Here is a 17,403-nt window from a genome sequence, read left to right on the forward strand (position 1 = left end):
GTCTGCACCAGGGAGAGATTCCCCAGCTGGAATTTAAGGGGAAGCCGAGGGCTGGTGCTCCTGTATTTGGTAGTCAGTCCCTGGTGATACCTTAACCACAGTGTGGCTGTCAGGAAAGAGGGGCTCTGTCCTCTGTGCTCTCAGGCTTAGCACTCAGACTGGGAAGGGACCTGGCTGGAGGGAAAAACATTACCACCTAGCCTTAGACCTCTAGTGAGCCTAGGAGCAGAATTATATTTCAGAACTAGTCTACAGAATGGACAGGAAATGACCTCTCCACAAACTGCTTCTTTCAAAACAAGCAGTGGTGCCTCTGGCCACCCAGCTTCTCCCAATCTCTCTCTCTCTCTCTCTCTCTCTCTCTCTCTCTCTCTCTCTCTCTCTCTCTCTCTCTCTCTCTCTCTCTCTCTCTCTCTCTCTCCCTCCCTCCCTCCCTCCCTCCCTCCCTCCTCTCTTCTCTCCTTTCCTCCCTTCCTCCTCGCTCTCCCTCTCTCAGAGCTTCGGCGCTCTCCTTCCTCTCTCCTGTGTGCTCCCTCCCTCCCTCCCGCCCTCCCTCCTTCTTCTCTCTCTGCCTCCCTCCCTTCCTCCCTCCCTGCCTCCCTCCTCCCGCTCCCTCTCCTCTGCTATAGAGGTTTTCTACAGCACTTCCCAGCCAGTGTGTTCAGCCTGCGTGCCCGCCTCTGTGTGTGTGTGTGTGTGTCTGTGTGTGTGTCTGTGTGTGTGAGCGCGCCTGTGTGTGTGTGTGTGTGTGTGTGCGCCTACTTTGTACTGGGAGAACACAGCCCATGTGCTCTGCATGGACCTTACTAATACTCTGTTTAGCTTGATTTTCGACAAGCAGGCAAGATGTCCAGCACACCACATGACCCCTTCTATTCTTCTCCTTTCGGCCCATTTTATAGGAGACATACACCCTATATGGTCCAGCCAGAGTACCGAATCTATGAGATGAACAAGAGACTGCAGTCTCGCACAGAGGTAAGTACTTCAGTCTTAGCTGTGTGTGTGTGTGTGTGTGTGTGTGTGTGTGTGTGTGTGTGGTTTTTATTTTATTTTTATTTTGGGGATTTTTTTCCTTTTTAAACTGTGCCTGGGATTTTCCTGGTTGAATTTGAGGGGAAGTGTCCCACTACTAGTTCCTAGCTCGTAGGGTGGGACAGAGCGCCGGGTCGGATCCACTAGTTTGGAGGGAGGGTTTGCAGGGATAACAACTCTGGGAGCCTGGAGACAGTTTCTGCCTGAATCTTCAATCACACAACCCCCAGCAGCAGTTGACTCACATGTGAAGAGGGGGGTCCGGGGGTCTCCCGAAATTCTTATTCTCCTAGAACTCCAGTGTTGGTTGGCAGGCTCTGCAATGGTCCTGTTTCTTGAGATGTAGTGCAAGGCATTTTGTGATTGTTTGCATTGGGGAAAATGTACTTACGCATGTGTGGATTGACAAATTGCAAAGGAAGTCTGCGTTGACTTTATATTTGCTTCCCAAAGTCATCAAAATCCAGGTAAAGGGGCAAAAGAGTAGCCTTACAGACTTTTCAGAAGTCGCCCTGGAGAAACATATTAGTGTGTTGCCATGCTCAATCAGAAACCAGTTGCTTGGGGCTAGATTCTCTACTTTCTCCTCTTGCGGGGGGGCTGAGTCTCCGAAGGATTCTACCTTGGGACCGGAGCTGGCAGAAGATTGAAGTCAATTGTAGATTTTGGACAATTGTGTGAGTGTGTGTGTGTGTGTGTGAGAGATAGGGAGAGAGAGAGAGAGAGAGAGAGAGAGAGAGAGAGAGAGAGAGAGAGAGTCCCAGGCAGTAAGCAACTTTAGGAACAGTGAGACCAAGACTTTTAGAACTTTCTAAATGCAAAACTCAGAACTCCATACTAGCCTTCCGGAATTTAAATATTTAATGTCAGTGATTTTTTTCCCCCTCTTTTAATCCCTCTGTGCTGGCTGACTAGCAGAGCAGGCTGTGGGGGAGGGGGCTGTTCATTTTGCCTGTAAATTGGAGCTTTGTGTTCTAGTGTCTGAATAGGAGTTTGTCATAGGTGCTCAAAAGTCACTTTGGGAAGTAGAAATCCTTCAGAACTGAGTTTTCTCAGCAGAGTGCAGATGCCCAGAGGATTTCTGTCAGAGAGTTTCTGAGGATGAGTTTGGTAGATAGAGTGAAGATGGAATTGAACAAAAAGGAATTTTCTTAAGTTTATCTTACAAAATAATACCCATTTGGTTGATCTGTCAGCAGAGCCATAGAGAATTCATAACGTTGAATGTGTTTAATATAGCTAACCAATGTGACCTGCTTTGTGATTGGCTAACAGCTTGGCAAAGACTAGTACCTCTCTGAAAAGTGGATGGTGTTCATCACTATTAATTTCTTTATATGTTAATACATCCTAGATGTGAAATGCAATTGCTGGCAGTGTAGTTTTCTCTAGAAGCCAGTAGCTTCTACAGAAGTGTAAACTGTTATGCTCAGGGTGGTGAGCTGTTGGCAGTAAATGACATTTGTGTGTGTCTGTGTATGCATGGTGTTTGTTGCTTTGTGTGTGTGTGTGTGTGTGTGTGTGTGTGTGTGTGTGTGTGTGTGTGTGTGTGTGCATTGCAGTTTGTATCTTTGGTTGAAATCTTTGCCAATGTGTCTTGGAATCTTACATCCCTGCATAAACAATGAGTTGGCATAGTCTGCCTTCAGAAGAGAGGACAAGGACTAGCTTAAAGTTCAGACCCACGTTAATTGTGATGCAACTTTGAGAAACCTTTTAAAAGTATGATTTGTTTTTACAAGATTCTACAGGCCACATAGCCTCATTCTTGAATAGCAACAAGGTTTTAGATTGTTCTGTGTCCAACTTACATTTTAGAAAGTTTTTCAGACTTGGAAGTTGTATGTTCCTGTGGGAAAACGGGGCAGGTAGGGTCTTTGCTTGGGGTGTCTGTTCCACACTGGCCAGCTCTGAGCTAGGAGACTTGGCCCTCACAGCATGCAATGCTTCCCAGGGTGTTTTGCATTGGAGACAAGACATTTGAAAAGTGCCCTATTGCTAGTGTACAAGATCGAGGCCCTTTGTCAGAACTTACTTTGGCACTTCCAACCTTGAGACTATGGGGAATGACTTTGAAAGAGTTTAGTCTGAATAGAGAAAATCTTGAGAGCGGAAGAAATGGAAAGCTTTAGGACCCATCTAAGAGTCATTCTGTCTTTAACAGTAAAACATTATCTATTATTTTCAATAGACTTCTATACTGACCTCTCTATATTTCTAACCCTTTGTAGCTGGTCTGTCTTTGTTTTTGCTTTTGTGCCAGTCCTGGGATTGAACTCAGGGCCTGGTCACTAAGCTTCTTTGCTTAAGGTTAATGCTCTACTGCTTGAACCACAGTTCCATGTCTGGGTTTTTCATGGTGAACTGATGATGAGAATCTCATGAATTTTCCTCCTGGGGTTGGCTTCAAACTATCATCCTTAGAGCTCAGCCTACTGAGTAGCTAGAATTACAGGTTTGAGCCACTGGCATCATTAGATCTTTTTAGTAATTATCCAAATAATTCCTCAGGCACCTTTGCCAAGCAGTAAAAATGATGTAAGAAACCTAAATCAAATATTTGGTTTTTATTTCATATGAAAAAAAGGAGAAAGAATCATATAATTGAGTCTAAGAAATTCAGAGTATTAACATTACATATTAAGTTTTGATTCTAGTGTGTACTTATGGAAAATAACTTTGCTTGGGAAAGTTACACTTCATCTTTAACGGTGATGGTTATTTATGATAACATGCTCAGAGTCCTGGGAAACGATTGGTTGTAGTAAAATATAAAATTACCAAAGAGGAGTTATCAGTTGTTCATCTCAAAGATCAAATATACTAATATTTCATTAATTCCTAATAACACACACACACACACACACACACACACACACACACACACACACACCCCACCTTGGTGATCCTTTCCACTCCCCATTCCTTTTGAAACATACACTTGGCTAGAAAGAAATGATAGAAAACCAGCTTGTGATGAAGGAATTATAATCAAGTTTGTAGAAATTTCCTAGAGACCTCTGTTTTTGTGGAAGTCAATTAGTGAAAAACCACCAATGCTTATCTATGGCTTTTTCCATGGCCCACTCCCACAGCCCCTCTCATGGGCATTTATTCCAATTAAATCAAATCAAAGTCTGGCAGACCCTAGGTCCTAAGCATTTAAAGAGGCTGGGGTGGGTGAGTTAAGCCTTTTTCTAACTCTGTCACTTACAACCTAGCGAATGGGGTTTTGATTTTCACATCTGCAAATGACTCTTTCTCTTTTTTTCATATATTTTGAATTGTAATTATTAGAAGGGTTACATTATATTCACCGGATAGAAGGTGCATTCCTTCACAAACATTGATACCCTTTTTCATGTCTTGGTCCCCATTTCCCTCCCCCCACCCCCACCCCTCATCTTGTTTCCCCCCTTCCGTACTCTTTCATTTGAAAATTCCAATTGTTTTTCTTTAATAAGAGAAAATATTAAGAAAATGGAATGAAGATGACATTGTATTTTGCTGCTAGCTTTTAGTTCAAAACCACCAAATAGTACTAAAATGATCAGTTCTTAGTGAGGGACACGCGAAGGTCTGGACTCTGTCAGTCTCCTTTAATGCTAGCCTTGGGAGCAAGCCCAGGCACAAAGTAGGTACTCAATTAACATTTGTTGACTAGTCAACCCAGGAATCCAACAGATAAAAGGGGAGAGAGGTCTTGAGAACCAGCTAGTGAAATTAGCACCTTGCCTGGGAAAACAATTCTGATACTTTTGGGGCCTGGTATCCCCTGTGGAGCTGAAATTGTCCTCTGCATTTCCTCCCTGTTTTTCTTTTAAAGTGCTCACCTCCCATCCTCACATTTATTTCATTATGAGGTCATTTAGATCACAGATCATTGGATCCAACAAAGCAACTTTCTAAGGACTTTACCTCTTTTAAAAGGAATATAACTGCGTTAAAAAGCCAACAACCAAAGCAAAAAAATAAATGCATGCATTTTGATCTTTGCTTGCTGTTCTGGGAAAGAAAATCTCTTTGTAACATTAGAATCTCAGTGGATTTTGATCAATGTGTTGGGGTTTCCCCACATGCCCCCTAAAATGAAATTAAAGCGAACCTTTGAGCTTGTGTCACTATTGTTCAGAGGTAGTAGGAAAAGGGTTGACATTTCCTTGGGTGCATGCTTCCATAAATTGACCCAATGTCTTCCAAAAATCCAGATATTTGAATGGTTTCATAGTGTCAAATGCATATGGGGAAAATACCACTGTACAATTGTAGAGTTCAATGCTGTACACAGAATGCAGTCAGGGCATGCAAATACGTCCTAAAGACTTAAATATTTGTTTGTGAAAAGCTTCTGTGGAAACAAAACAATACATGTATATTTTTAATTTCCTGAGGTCTGCATTGTGGGATGTGTGCTATCTGAGAACAATGATAGTAAATACCATTTTAAGTGAAGGGAGAGATTGAACTCTTGTTGGATTGTTGTGGAATTTAAGCAAGTTCATCAAGTAGCTGTGTAAATCTTGGTGATTGAGGCTAAGTTTTCTATATCTTGTTTGTTTAATTAACCCAAACTACCTTCATTCAAATGAAGATGTTTTAAAAAAACTCTGTAGTTTTCATTTTGTACTATAGTAATTTTAATAAAATACCATAAAACACCAGGAAAGCATAATACTTTGTTTTCCCCCCTTTCCTTTGATCAATATTACATACCCAATGCAAAAGAAAGAAAATATGTGATTACAGTGAGAAGCAGTTCACAAGAGTATTTTTTATTAGAATGACAGTATTTAGTTTTACAGGATTTAATACGAACATGAAAAAAAAATGTTTGAAGATCTTGAAATTCAAATCTGCTGTTTTTCACTCTTTGGCTCAACTCTAAAACTCCCCAGGGAGGGAGTAGGAGGGGAGAGGGGCAATTCATAGTCCTCTTTTCTTTCAGCTACATTTTTTTATATACTGGGTCTCAGGGTTTCAAGTTGTAACATCATGTTTATTCATGGAAGAGCTCAGTATCATTGATGTATTGATGTTCAGATGGAATCTAGTTAAAATAAGATTAGGTATTTTGGCTAGGTGAAAAAAAAAGAAAGAAAAATGCTTTATAATAACTTAGTAGTCCCCTCGCCTCCTTAGAAAATTAGAGAGACTATGGTATTCTCAAGTCTATGAATGATTTTCAGTTGTTTTTTTTTTTTTTTTTTTTTGAACTTTCCAAGCATTTTGGAAGGGGCTGGGGAAAGGAGGAGGGGTGTATGGGGGAGGGGTTGGTAGTGGAATGGACAGCTTTTTTCCCCCCCTTCTTTTTGTTTTTAGAACAGCTATTTTGAAAATGTTAAATGAAACCAAAAGGATAGTTTTGAAAATAAAAACTTCCATGCCCCTTAGTTTTCAAGCTCTCTGTCCACCCTTCACGAGTAAATTGCAAGACTCTTTACACTCATTTTATTTTCCTGAAGTCTTTTTTCCTTTCTTTGTTTTTTTTAAAACTATGGGAACTGTTTTTAATTAAAAATTGCTTGCAAACTAACTATTTGTAGGAGAACAGAAGGGAGAAAAAAAATCTTTCAATCTCCATTCAACACAGATTCTTATCAGCTGAAAATCAATGCACATTTCAATTTCTTTCTTTTTTTGGTGAATGAAATATGATGTAAGATTTAAACACTATGCAATTTTTTTGAGCATTTAGCTTTTTGTTTGGATTTCAGGGAGAAATTAATTTAAATTGAATGGAGAATAGGGCCATAAATCTCCTTTTATTACAATTGCCCACTTAGACTCATTTTTCATGAGGAACACAGAGCACCCCTTCTCTGAACTAGAAAACAAAACAAACAACCACACATATCCAACTTTATGAATGGGTCAATTTAAAAAACTTATTTATGTAGATTTGATTCCAATAATTGATCAAAGTACAATGTATTTGCGTGTGTGTGTGTGTGTGTGTGTGTGTGTGTGTGTGTGTGTGTGTGTGTGTGTGTATGCCAGTCCTGAGGCTTGAACTCAGGGTCTGAGTTTTTGTGCTCAAGGCTAATGCTCTATTACAGCTCCATTTCCAGCTATTTTAGCCATTAATTGGAATTTCTTTTTTTCCATATATTTTTTACTGTAATTAATAGAAGGGTTACATTATATTCACCAGATAGAAGATGCATCACTTCACAAACATTGATATCCTTTCTCATGTTTTGGTCTCCTATTTCCCTCCCCCCACCCCCACTCCTCATCTTGTTTTCCTCCCTTCCCTATCCAATTTCAAATAACCAAATACGCATGTATACAATACATCAGATAACAAGGTGAAATACTGTAACAATATGAGATAACCAAGGCACAGCAAAAGAGATGAGAGATAACATAGTACATTAAGGCCAGCACTCACTCATTATATGACTTTTGTTTCTATATCCTGGAGGTCATTTCACTTAGCATCATACTATATGGACTTCTGGAATTTCTTGCTCAGGCTGGCTGCAACCACGATCTTCAGCTCTCAGCCTCTTGAGTAGCTAGGCTTGTAAGGTGTGTGCCATGAATGCCTCGCTGCAGTATCTTTTTGAATTATCTGTACAGATAGCTTTGGAAAATACTAGCAAATACTCAGACCCCAGGTACGTTTATTGTACTATAACTATGGCATTTTCTCTTTCTATTTTATTTTAGCTTTTTTCCTCTTTTTACATAAAACGAATCTGTTTGAGTGAAGGACATTTCTCTCCTTTTGATGTAAATTCTGACAGCATAAACCTGAACATGGGTAACAAACTCTTAATAAAGTTAACTCACTGTTTCAATAATTCCCATACTTCTGACAATCCGATATGGAAATAATGAGATGATGAACACTTTGCTTTGCTTTTCTTTTTGTTCCATAGACCTTGTGATTTGATGATGGAAAGAGACATACAAGCCAACTCACAAGGGGTGCCATGATGATAGGTTCCTTTGCAGTGCATTATGGGAGTCCATGTGCATTGAATGGTGCCCACTTCATTCAGGGTAGCTGGGATTATAGTAGTTAGCATGAGTGGAGTTTTGCTCTGCTGGGCACAGTGCTAGATGCTCTCTTGTATTTTCGCTCCTGTAATCTCTGTGATTGTATTAATTTCCCACAATCTTTGCTGATGAGAAACTGGGAACACAGGCTATATAACTTGTCCTAGGTCCTATCTATAGCCATTTAGCTTCAGAGATTGGGCATTACCTAATCCTTCATAGCACATCTTGAATGTGACTGCATTTATTCCTCACCCCCCTCCCATGGTTTACTTAGGCTATGGGGTCCAGGTTGATTCCCTAACGTGATTCTATTTGCCGTCTCTCAAATGTCTGACTTTATTTCAAAAGAAATCATGTGTATTTCCATGAGATAAAGCCAGAAATGGCAAGCATACTTTTGTACTTTTTATTTATCCAAGGAAATAACCTGAACCACATCCCCAATTGAAAATATTCTTACTTTATCTTAAGGGAATTACAAAATAGTTTTATAATTACATACAAAGTATATAGATTTCTATCCAGTTATTAGTTCTTCTTGGCTATGCTTAGAAGAAGAATTGTTTTGAATATTAATGGGATGAGTGGAGAAGTGGTGCCATTTTTTTGGTATTGTCTCTCCTTTGCATCACTTAAGAAGGATGAATCGGGATGAGATTTTGTCATTGCATTGGGTTACTCAGCAGTTAATCATTTGGAAATCAGAAAGATAAAGATGCTGAGTATCTTCAGTGTCTGGCTGCTTCTTCTGTGCTGGTAGCTCTGAGAGCCCCCAGCCTGGCTTCACATCAGTTCTGCATGTCACCAGCTTAAAAGAAAGTTCTAGATGTCTAGTGAAAAAGAGAAGGCTTACCATGAAACACTTCACAGGCCTCTGAGGAGGGCCTTACTTGTTGGCAAGTCCTCACCTTTTCCTTCTTGGCTAGGGCAGGGGGCTTGGCGTGTGCTTCCTGCCCTTTTACTCCATCTTTCAATCCCCTCCCCAATGAACAGCCCAAGTGACACTCAAAAATATTTTCAAAAGATTATCTTTAAGTAGTTGTACAAAAGAGTTGCCATTCAACAAAGTGGTTCATGAATGCAACGCATCTTGTTCAATGCAGGTGACACCTTTGTTGTAAACCTCCATTCCAATAGCTGTCTATTTTCCCCACTCCTGAGAGACAGGCTCTAAAATCCCTTGTCTGACTTGAAGATCATTTGATCTGTTCCTTTCATGACTCTACACCATCTCCAACCCTCACACAGTGGAATCCAGCCTCCAGAGACTACTTTGGGATCCATTATCTTAGTGGCTTCACATCTCTGGGTCTTTGCTCTTCATGGTAGATGTGGACAAATGGCTTCTTCCGCAATAGCACATGATTACTATCAACAGGCTTAAGGTGAACCAGAATTAGGCAGGAGATTAATCAATATCTTAAAGACCACAGGGACAATGGAGTTTCTGTAGTTTGGAGGTCATCTGTTGATCAGATCAAATGTCTGCTGCCTTTCCAGAGAAGCCTCTCTCGGACTCCTCAATGGAGTCCCCAGTCAAGTCCTGTCATGTGTCTTCTTTGTACACTTCATGGGAATCAATGAAAGTTGACACTTGTTTGTTTCTTATTTATATCTTAAGTGCTTATCATGCATAAAAATGGAAGCCCAGCAAGGGCAGGGACCTGATTGTTCTTGTAGTCAGATGGGTACAGATGACATGCAAACTTGATCTGTGGATTAAAAGAAAGTACATTGTGGTAGCACTGACCCTGGGCATTTGCCCTGAGTCTTATCGATTGTAGTGTGTGATTATGGTTGGATGTGTGGAGCTGGGGAGCCATCCTTACAGGGGAATATCAAGTTCTCACAAAGGAGAAGGCCTTCCGGAAAAAGTGGAAGCCTGAAGAATTTTTCCCTATTGGTAGTATGATTCTGATGTGTGATTAAAAATATTTCTCCAGGCTTGGTGCTGATAGCTCACATCTACAATCTTAGCTATACTAGAGGCTGAAATCTGAACATCACAGTTCAAAGCTAGCCCAAGTAGGCAATTCAGTGAGTCCCTTATTTCTAGTTAACCAGCATAAAGTCAGATGAAGAACTGTGACTCAAGAGGTAGAGTGCTACCTCTGGACAAAAAGCTAAGGAAGAGGGCCGGGAGTTTGGCCTAGTGGTAGAGTGCTTGCCTAGCAAGCACGAAGACCTGGGTTTGATTCCTCGGTACCACATACATAGCAAAAAAGCTGGAAGTGGTGCTGAGGCTCAAGTGGTAGAGCTCTAGCCTTGAGAAAGTCCAAGGACAGTGCTCAACCCTGAGCCCAAGCCCAGGACTGGCAAAAAAAAAGGCTAAGGAACGGTGCTCAAGCACACACACACACACACACACACACACACACACACACACACACACACTCATTATGCTGGCTCTGAAAGGTGTTTTCTCATTTGGTGTTTCTACCATGTCTCTCTGCCTCTGGATGAACTGAAGGGCCCCAAAGCAGCTGTGAATGATAACACTAATCACAATAATACCTACATTTGTCTGATACATGTTTTACTTGAGGAAAGAATTTTAGGACCAGTAATGACTTGAAGTGGTTTGTGCAGTAGAAAATGTTGGATATTAAATCATATGTGATGGTGAGGCCTACAGCAACTTGGTATTGGCTAACTCTATCTGTGTTTAAACCAGTGTGTTCGATGTGTGTGTGTGGTAGGCAGGATGCTGTTCTGATCATAGACATACTGGAATGTGTATGTTTATAAGTGTGTCATTTTTGGTTAGTGAACTTGTGCAATTTCCCCCCTTTAGTGCAAAAGGATCTGCTGTCAATATCTGAACCTCAATATGAATAATAAACATAAAAATAGCAACAATAAATACAGTAAAATAGGTTTGGTTCCGATCTTCTTTGTACTTGCTGCAAGCTCTTAAGGAATTTTCTTAACTTTTCTGAGATTTACCCTGTGATAGACCTCTAGCCCTGCGCTAAAGAGTAGAAGCTCTGATGTTTGCCATATGGTAGCTCTTCTTTCTTCTTTCAGCATACAGAATAGTGTATGGAATATAACACTCTGCTTGATGACCTGGAAGTGTCTAAAATACTTTGCACCAAGTCTTGTAGACTTTATCCAGAAAAAAATACTTGCAATCACACATCCTAGAACTTGTGACCTTGGGGTTTTAGCATATGTGACCATAGGATAGAAACGGGCACATCCCTGCTGGCCTTGACTAGCCATTTTCTTCCAAGGAGGCCCACTGCTTGAGATGCAGTTGGCACAGGCCACTGGGAGGGGGCTGGGTCATCCCTGGTCAGGAGCCTGAAGTGTGTCTGGACTGGTGACAGCTCTCCCATTGATCCGCTGGGGCGGGCAGCAGTGGCCGGATCTGCCCTGGCCTGGGGTCAGGCTCCTATTAGAAATATCACTGTGTCTGCTTTCCTGGTAGATGTGGCAGTGTGATTTTCCCATTCTCTTCAGAGCACACTTTCCTTGATTATTTTTTTAATACCAATGCTTTAAATGACACATAATTTTGGACACATTTATAGACAGAACATTTAAGGTTTTAAGAGTTCTATAGATTTCTTCCTCCTCCTCTTCCTCCTCCTCCTCCCCTTTCCTCCTCCTCTACCTCCCCTTCCTCCGTCTTCCTTCTCTCCCTTCTCCCTTCTTCCCCCTTTTCTCCTCTTTCTCCTTTGCTTTCTTCTTCATCTCCACTTCCTTCCTCTTCTCTTACTTTATTCTTTCTTCTTACTTATTCTCCTTACTTATTCTCCTCACCTCTCTCCTTGTCCCTTTTACCCTGTCTGTTTCCACTTTAGAGACATAGTACTTGTTAAATTTTGCTTTCCAATATAGGTCACTTCTTAGCACTCATGAGGATTTTGTCTTGATACTGAAAATCTGTGTAGGCAAGCAAAAGCTAAACCAATAAACAAGGCAGACTATTTGGCAGCACACACACACACACACACACACACACACACACACACACAGCAACCTTCTTTCTTGTGCCTTTCTATTTTAACCATGATTAACCTGCAGTTCACTGACATTGAAATTTCAGTTTCTTGAAATTGAAATTAAGCAATTGGTGGTATTACCTGCCTTTGGCTCATCGCAATTTGGGAGATCCTACTGCTCCTGAATTAGCTAAATCCTAGAATTACAGGGCTAGAATAGATCTTGATTTTGCTTCTTTACAAGCCACCTGGTTTATCCAAGTCCAATCCTTATGCTGTTACTACATAAGAACCAGAAACTGGACAAATTTAAGCATATTTGCTATGTAACCTTACAAAAACCTAATTGTTCTTAGTTTCTTCCTTTCTAAGTTTTCCAAAGGCCTTCACATAGTATTGATCTTTCATATCATATTAGTGACACATGCCACTAACATTGATCAGCTTTGAGTTTGGGATCATTTTCTTTGTGGATATATTTAAACGGGGGAGTTGCATATGTGTTAAAGTGCATCCTCTTTTGATATGAAAGATATCATACATTATTAGTGTGAAGGATTTAGGAAGTACAATAACATTTTTCCTTTAATTTTAACCTGAAAAGAATTGTTAACATTTTAATAAATAGATGCAATACACACACATGTAGAATGTTAGCTGCTTTATAGTGTACATCCTGTGCAATCCAGGTGTATGAACTCAGATTATAAACATTTGACTTTATTATGAAATACTCTGAAGATATAACTCATTTCCCAAAACATTCGTGCTTTAAAAACACATTAACATATCTGTACATGCATATATATATGTATAATTTGGCTCCTTTCTCCTAACATGTACTCACAATTCAATATTTTTAAGGCAAATATCATCTCCACATCAGAATGCTGGTATAAAGGAATTAACTGTGATGATTCCCAGTACTGAGACATCTTGAATCCAAGTCTCTCACCTCTTCAGACAGTCAGGCTCCTTGTCTGCATTGCAGGAAGAGCTCTTTTTGTTCCCTCTGCTTCTCTTTCTTTTGTATTATTTCTGAGTGGAAGAAACAGACAATTTTGCACAATGTCCACAAACCAGAAAGATTTATTTTTTGGCATGATTCTTTCCTGGAAGAGATAGCTTGAATAAATGTTAAGAGTTGCACTGTTGATCTACCACAAGCAGGTTGGGATATAACAAGTCAATTTATGATACTGTTTGAAGGGCATTTCTTTGATTCAAGGAGAAAAGGTATACCTCGACAAGTGGGCTACGTCACGAGTTATCTCTAATGTTATTTTATTTTCTTCACAGATCGAAGGGATCCTTGGGGTCATGGAGCTATTGTATTCATTCTCCTATTCTTCATGACAATTGATATTCTCTGCAGCTGACAGCCATTTTTAAAGTACATTTTACAGAGGCCACCATTTTGTAATTAGTTTCTGAATGATCACTATTTTAAAAGAGGTTCTAGACATTCTGTAATAAGTCATGTGCACAATGAAATGGTTTGCAATAATATTATGTCACCTGCCACAGAATCTGCAGTCAGGGCTTACTTTTTGCAGCTGAGTACATTTATTTTTGTACTTAGTACTTGGGTAGCCTTGGATAAGTTAATTTACCCTGCTGTGTCTAGATTTCCCTTAAGGGGAGTAGAGAGTCCATGTCTCTTGGTTATTACAAAGATTGAAATAGTTTTCTAAAGTGCTTGGGATAGAGCTTGCTTCTTATGAATATTATTATTATTATTACTCATTTGTTAACTGGATATTTAGCTTCTTTCATGTGTAGGATTCCTGAAATAAGATGGAAAAGGTAGTATGCCTGTCTTACAAGAACTTAGTGAAGACATAGAAGGAGGACATTCTTGAGGCATGAGTGGAAATTATCCAATTCTGGAAGGGCAGAGAGAAGGGCGTTGTAAGTGGACAGAACAGAAATTGAGCTTTGAAGAGGATTTGAGGAGCATGTAAGCATGGTTGGGGCTTAGGAGGATATGTGTGGATATGTATGTGTGTGTAGGGTGGGGTTGTTGAGACCCACAGCACAGACAGCTGGACAGGAAGCGGTGGACAGGAGTGCGATGGTGTTGGTAGGTGCAGCCATGTTACTTGTCTTTACCTTTTAGAGATGGCAAATTGGACCATAGCAAGGAGAGTGCTAACAGAGCCTCAGCACAATTATTTAATCTCTCAGTGTTTTGGTTTCTTCCTCCAGAAGATAGAACAGTTCTCACTTTGTAGGGTTGTGCTAGAGACCTGAATAAGATAGGACTTGGAAGTCCTTAAATGGATACCTGGCACATTGCAGAAATTCAGGCAGTGTTGGCTTCTACTATTGAGCACAAGTAAATAACAAAGGTACTTTGGAAGTCAGGTGGAACCACTCAGTCTACCAGATTTCAGATTGCCTGGGCTCCTTGGAAGAAAGAACTCATTTTAACCTTGTGCATAGGAGGCAAAGGATGCTTTTTCTCACATTTTTCCCTTTGAGATGCAAAATTATGGTAAACCAATGTCATATAATTTGCCCAGTGGATTCATGAAGCTTCTGGCAGCCATTGTGAGCAACAGGTCCCTGGCCCACCACTTTTGAGTCTTCTTCTTGCCCTTGTAGAATCAAGACCTATGTGGAAACTTAGAAGGGATATTTTGTCTTCCAGAACACTTCCCATAAAAGGGAGCTGGTGGGACCCAGAGACTCAACAACAAAATAGCAAATCAAATAGAACAAGACAGCAAATGCTCTGCCCTGCTCCACTTAGGACATGAGACTTGAGTCACAGCCTTGCTAGTAAAATGGGAAGAGGACTAGATTTATGTAAGAAGTCATTCCTGATGCTAAGTGGGCGGTGTGAGTGGACTGCTGACCAAGGCTCAGGGTGGACATCAAGCCATGTCTGTTCCCTTGCCCTGCTGGAACTTCACATCCCTCTCCTGACGCCAACCTTTTGTTCATTTCATAGATGTTTGTCTTGAATCCTTCACGTACCTTCCTCTCTCTGTAAATGTAAGATTGTGGCCTTGGTCAGATCTTTCCCTTTCCTGTGCCTGTTTCCTCTTCTGGTTTCTCTGGATTAGACTAGATATGAGCTCCAAGGTTCTCTCTTCCGCTCCGGAGCCTCTTGTTGCCATGAGCTAGACTGTCAGTTTCTGTTTTTAACCTGCCTCACTAAACGCAGGAATTAAGAATCTGTAGTGTGTTTTGGACTCTATCTGGCTGAGTCACAATACTTTGCTTTTCCATGCCCACTGGCTAGAGGTGGAGGGCCACGTTTTGCCGGGAAATGCTGTGTGTAGCATTGTCTTAGGCCTAACATGCAGAGGAAGGCCCTGTGCTTGTTTTTTCCTGCTATCATAAAGCTCCAATGCAAATTCAGGATATACTAAAATTACAGCATTCATGGGGTGCATTGGATCCTCATTTTTTTTTCTTTTTCTTTTTGGAAAGGTTAAAATCCATCTGAGTCAAGACTAGAAAATAAGCTTAAGGTGTTAGGTTATTCTGAAAAGACTGTTAATGTCTTGTTGGCTAAGTATATTAAACTGCTTTGAAATGGTCACTTGTGTGTATTTTACATGCTGCTTGCTGAGATGGTGATTTAAACCTTTTTTTTCTGGACTCAAAACTTCACGTTTGTCTGCTGGACAAAAAAAATACTGTATTTGAAACAAATAAACATTAAAACATAGTTTATTATATTTCCTGGCGTTTGTCTGAAAGGAAAATATGTCAAGACATTTATAGTTAGGAACTGAAAATCTCAGCCTTAATTCACTGTATTGTATTTGCAGGGAGCTGAACCCTATATAATATTACCCACTCTCTAGAGCCTTCTGTGAAGGGTTACCAGATACTCTGGGTATAATAAGAGGATAGGGGGGAGGTGGAGAGGAAATGCTTTCCAGTACTAATTCTATATTTCCTGTGATTTTTTTTTTTAAAATGGAGGCAAGGGAAAAACAGAGAAGAAAGAACTCTGCTGTTAGTTTTATTACAGCTTTGATTTTAAAACCATTTAAGAAGTGGCACCCCGTGGTGTCCCGGATAGAATCACATTGGCTTATTCATTCCATGGTTATGCAGAGTTTTCTTTATTGCACACTCTGTGAGGGAGACAAGGCTGCCTGCAGGATACTTACAGCCTAGTGGGAAGACAGCCAGCTAGGTATCCTGTTCTGAAGAGGGGTGCCAAGAGTCATAGCAAAGGTGAGCCATCAAGGGTAGTGAAGATAGGAGTTATATCAGCGAGGATGAGATATGAAGACATACAGACATACACAACGCTCTGTCAATGCTGAATCCCTTCTGTTATGCCATAAACTGGGATCCAATGTTCATAAATCTAATCTAGACACAGTTAGCTTATTGACGTAGCTGTGTGCCTTGTGATTTCAAGATGAAGGGGACACAGAAGTCAGAGGCCTTAAACAACCCAGTGGTAGTTGCCATCCTCAGCCAGTTGTAGTCCAAATTTGGATGGGAGGTTAGGCTGACTTTAACACTGAAGAATGGTGAAATTAACCCTTCTTTTATTCCTAGCCATGAGAAATTAACCAAGGTAGATAGTTGAATCCTTAGCAGTGCATCGATTGTAAACTTTCTATGAAATTTCTGTGTCCTTATATAGTGAATCTTAAAACAAAAATGTAAAAACCCCAAATCTCTCTCCTTCAGCTATGATTTGTAGCTAGCATGCACTAACAGAGTATTTCTTTAAGATGAAATAGATGATTGAAAGCTTTGGATATTTAGCAGTCCATAATACCCCAGATAGGAGATGGGATGAAAAAATGGCACATCTCAAAACTCCACCAAGAGGAGCACAGCGAATCCCCATGAACATTCATTATTTGCTACACCCTTCTTCCCACCTTCAGATGAGGAAATTGAGGTTGAGAGAGGCTGAGTAATAGCCTAGGGTCTCCCAGTCAGCAAGAGGCACACTGTGGCTTGAACAAGGAGTGCCCCAACTCTGGCACAGAGTCTCATTTTTAAACTCTCTGCTTCTCTAGGCAGTACTCTTTACAGATGAAGAAACTGAGGCCCATGAGGTCTCGAGCTTCTCAGTGGCCTTTATGGTCCACGGTGGGCCTTGCCTGGGTACTGATTATCTACCCATGGTGACAGTCACACCTTGTGGGCCCCTGAAAGTCAAGGACCTGTGCAAGCAATGCAGAATTCAGGGCCAAGAGCACAAAAGATCATCTAAAAATATTTTTGACTGAAGAAGAAATATGAAAGAAATAGCAGGCCCTGAAGTTCAAATAGTAGGTAAGACAATTCTGACATCTGTCTTCCAGACAGAGCAGCTGGAAGCCATCTATGTGAATCAGATAGAAAGGAACCTGTGATGGAATCCAGGGCCCTTTTGTGTGCAGGAAGCACTTTCTGGTCTCCTGATTCTCCAGACCAATAC

The 17,403-nt window shown here is 40.7% G+C and overlaps 1 protein-coding gene across 10 annotated transcripts in view; it reads left to right on the forward strand.

Annotated features, from left to right (window-relative positions):
* The first annotated feature begins 605 nt into the window (after positions 1-605).
* Positions 606-17,403, forward strand: part of Ldb2 (LIM domain binding 2) — a 298,062-nt gene continuing 281,264 nt past the window's right edge. For 8 of the 10 annotated variants that reach the window (XM_090343796.1, XM_090343798.1, XM_090343799.1 and 5 more), the window contains exon 1: positions 606-978. In XM_090343796.1, the coding sequence (XP_090199922.1) occupies positions 847-978 (132 nt within the window). In that variant the 5' untranslated portion in view covers positions 606-846. The remainder of the gene's footprint in view (positions 979-17,403) is intronic. The other 2 variants (XM_090343797.1, XM_090343795.1) reach the window with 2 other exon arrangements.

This window comes from Megascapheus bottae, chromosome 13, assembly GCF_031878675.1.
Source record: "Megascapheus bottae isolate mThoBot1 chromosome 13, mThoBot2.hap1, whole genome shotgun sequence".
Classification (NCBI taxonomy): domain Eukaryota; kingdom Metazoa; phylum Chordata; class Mammalia; order Rodentia; family Geomyidae; genus Megascapheus; species Megascapheus bottae.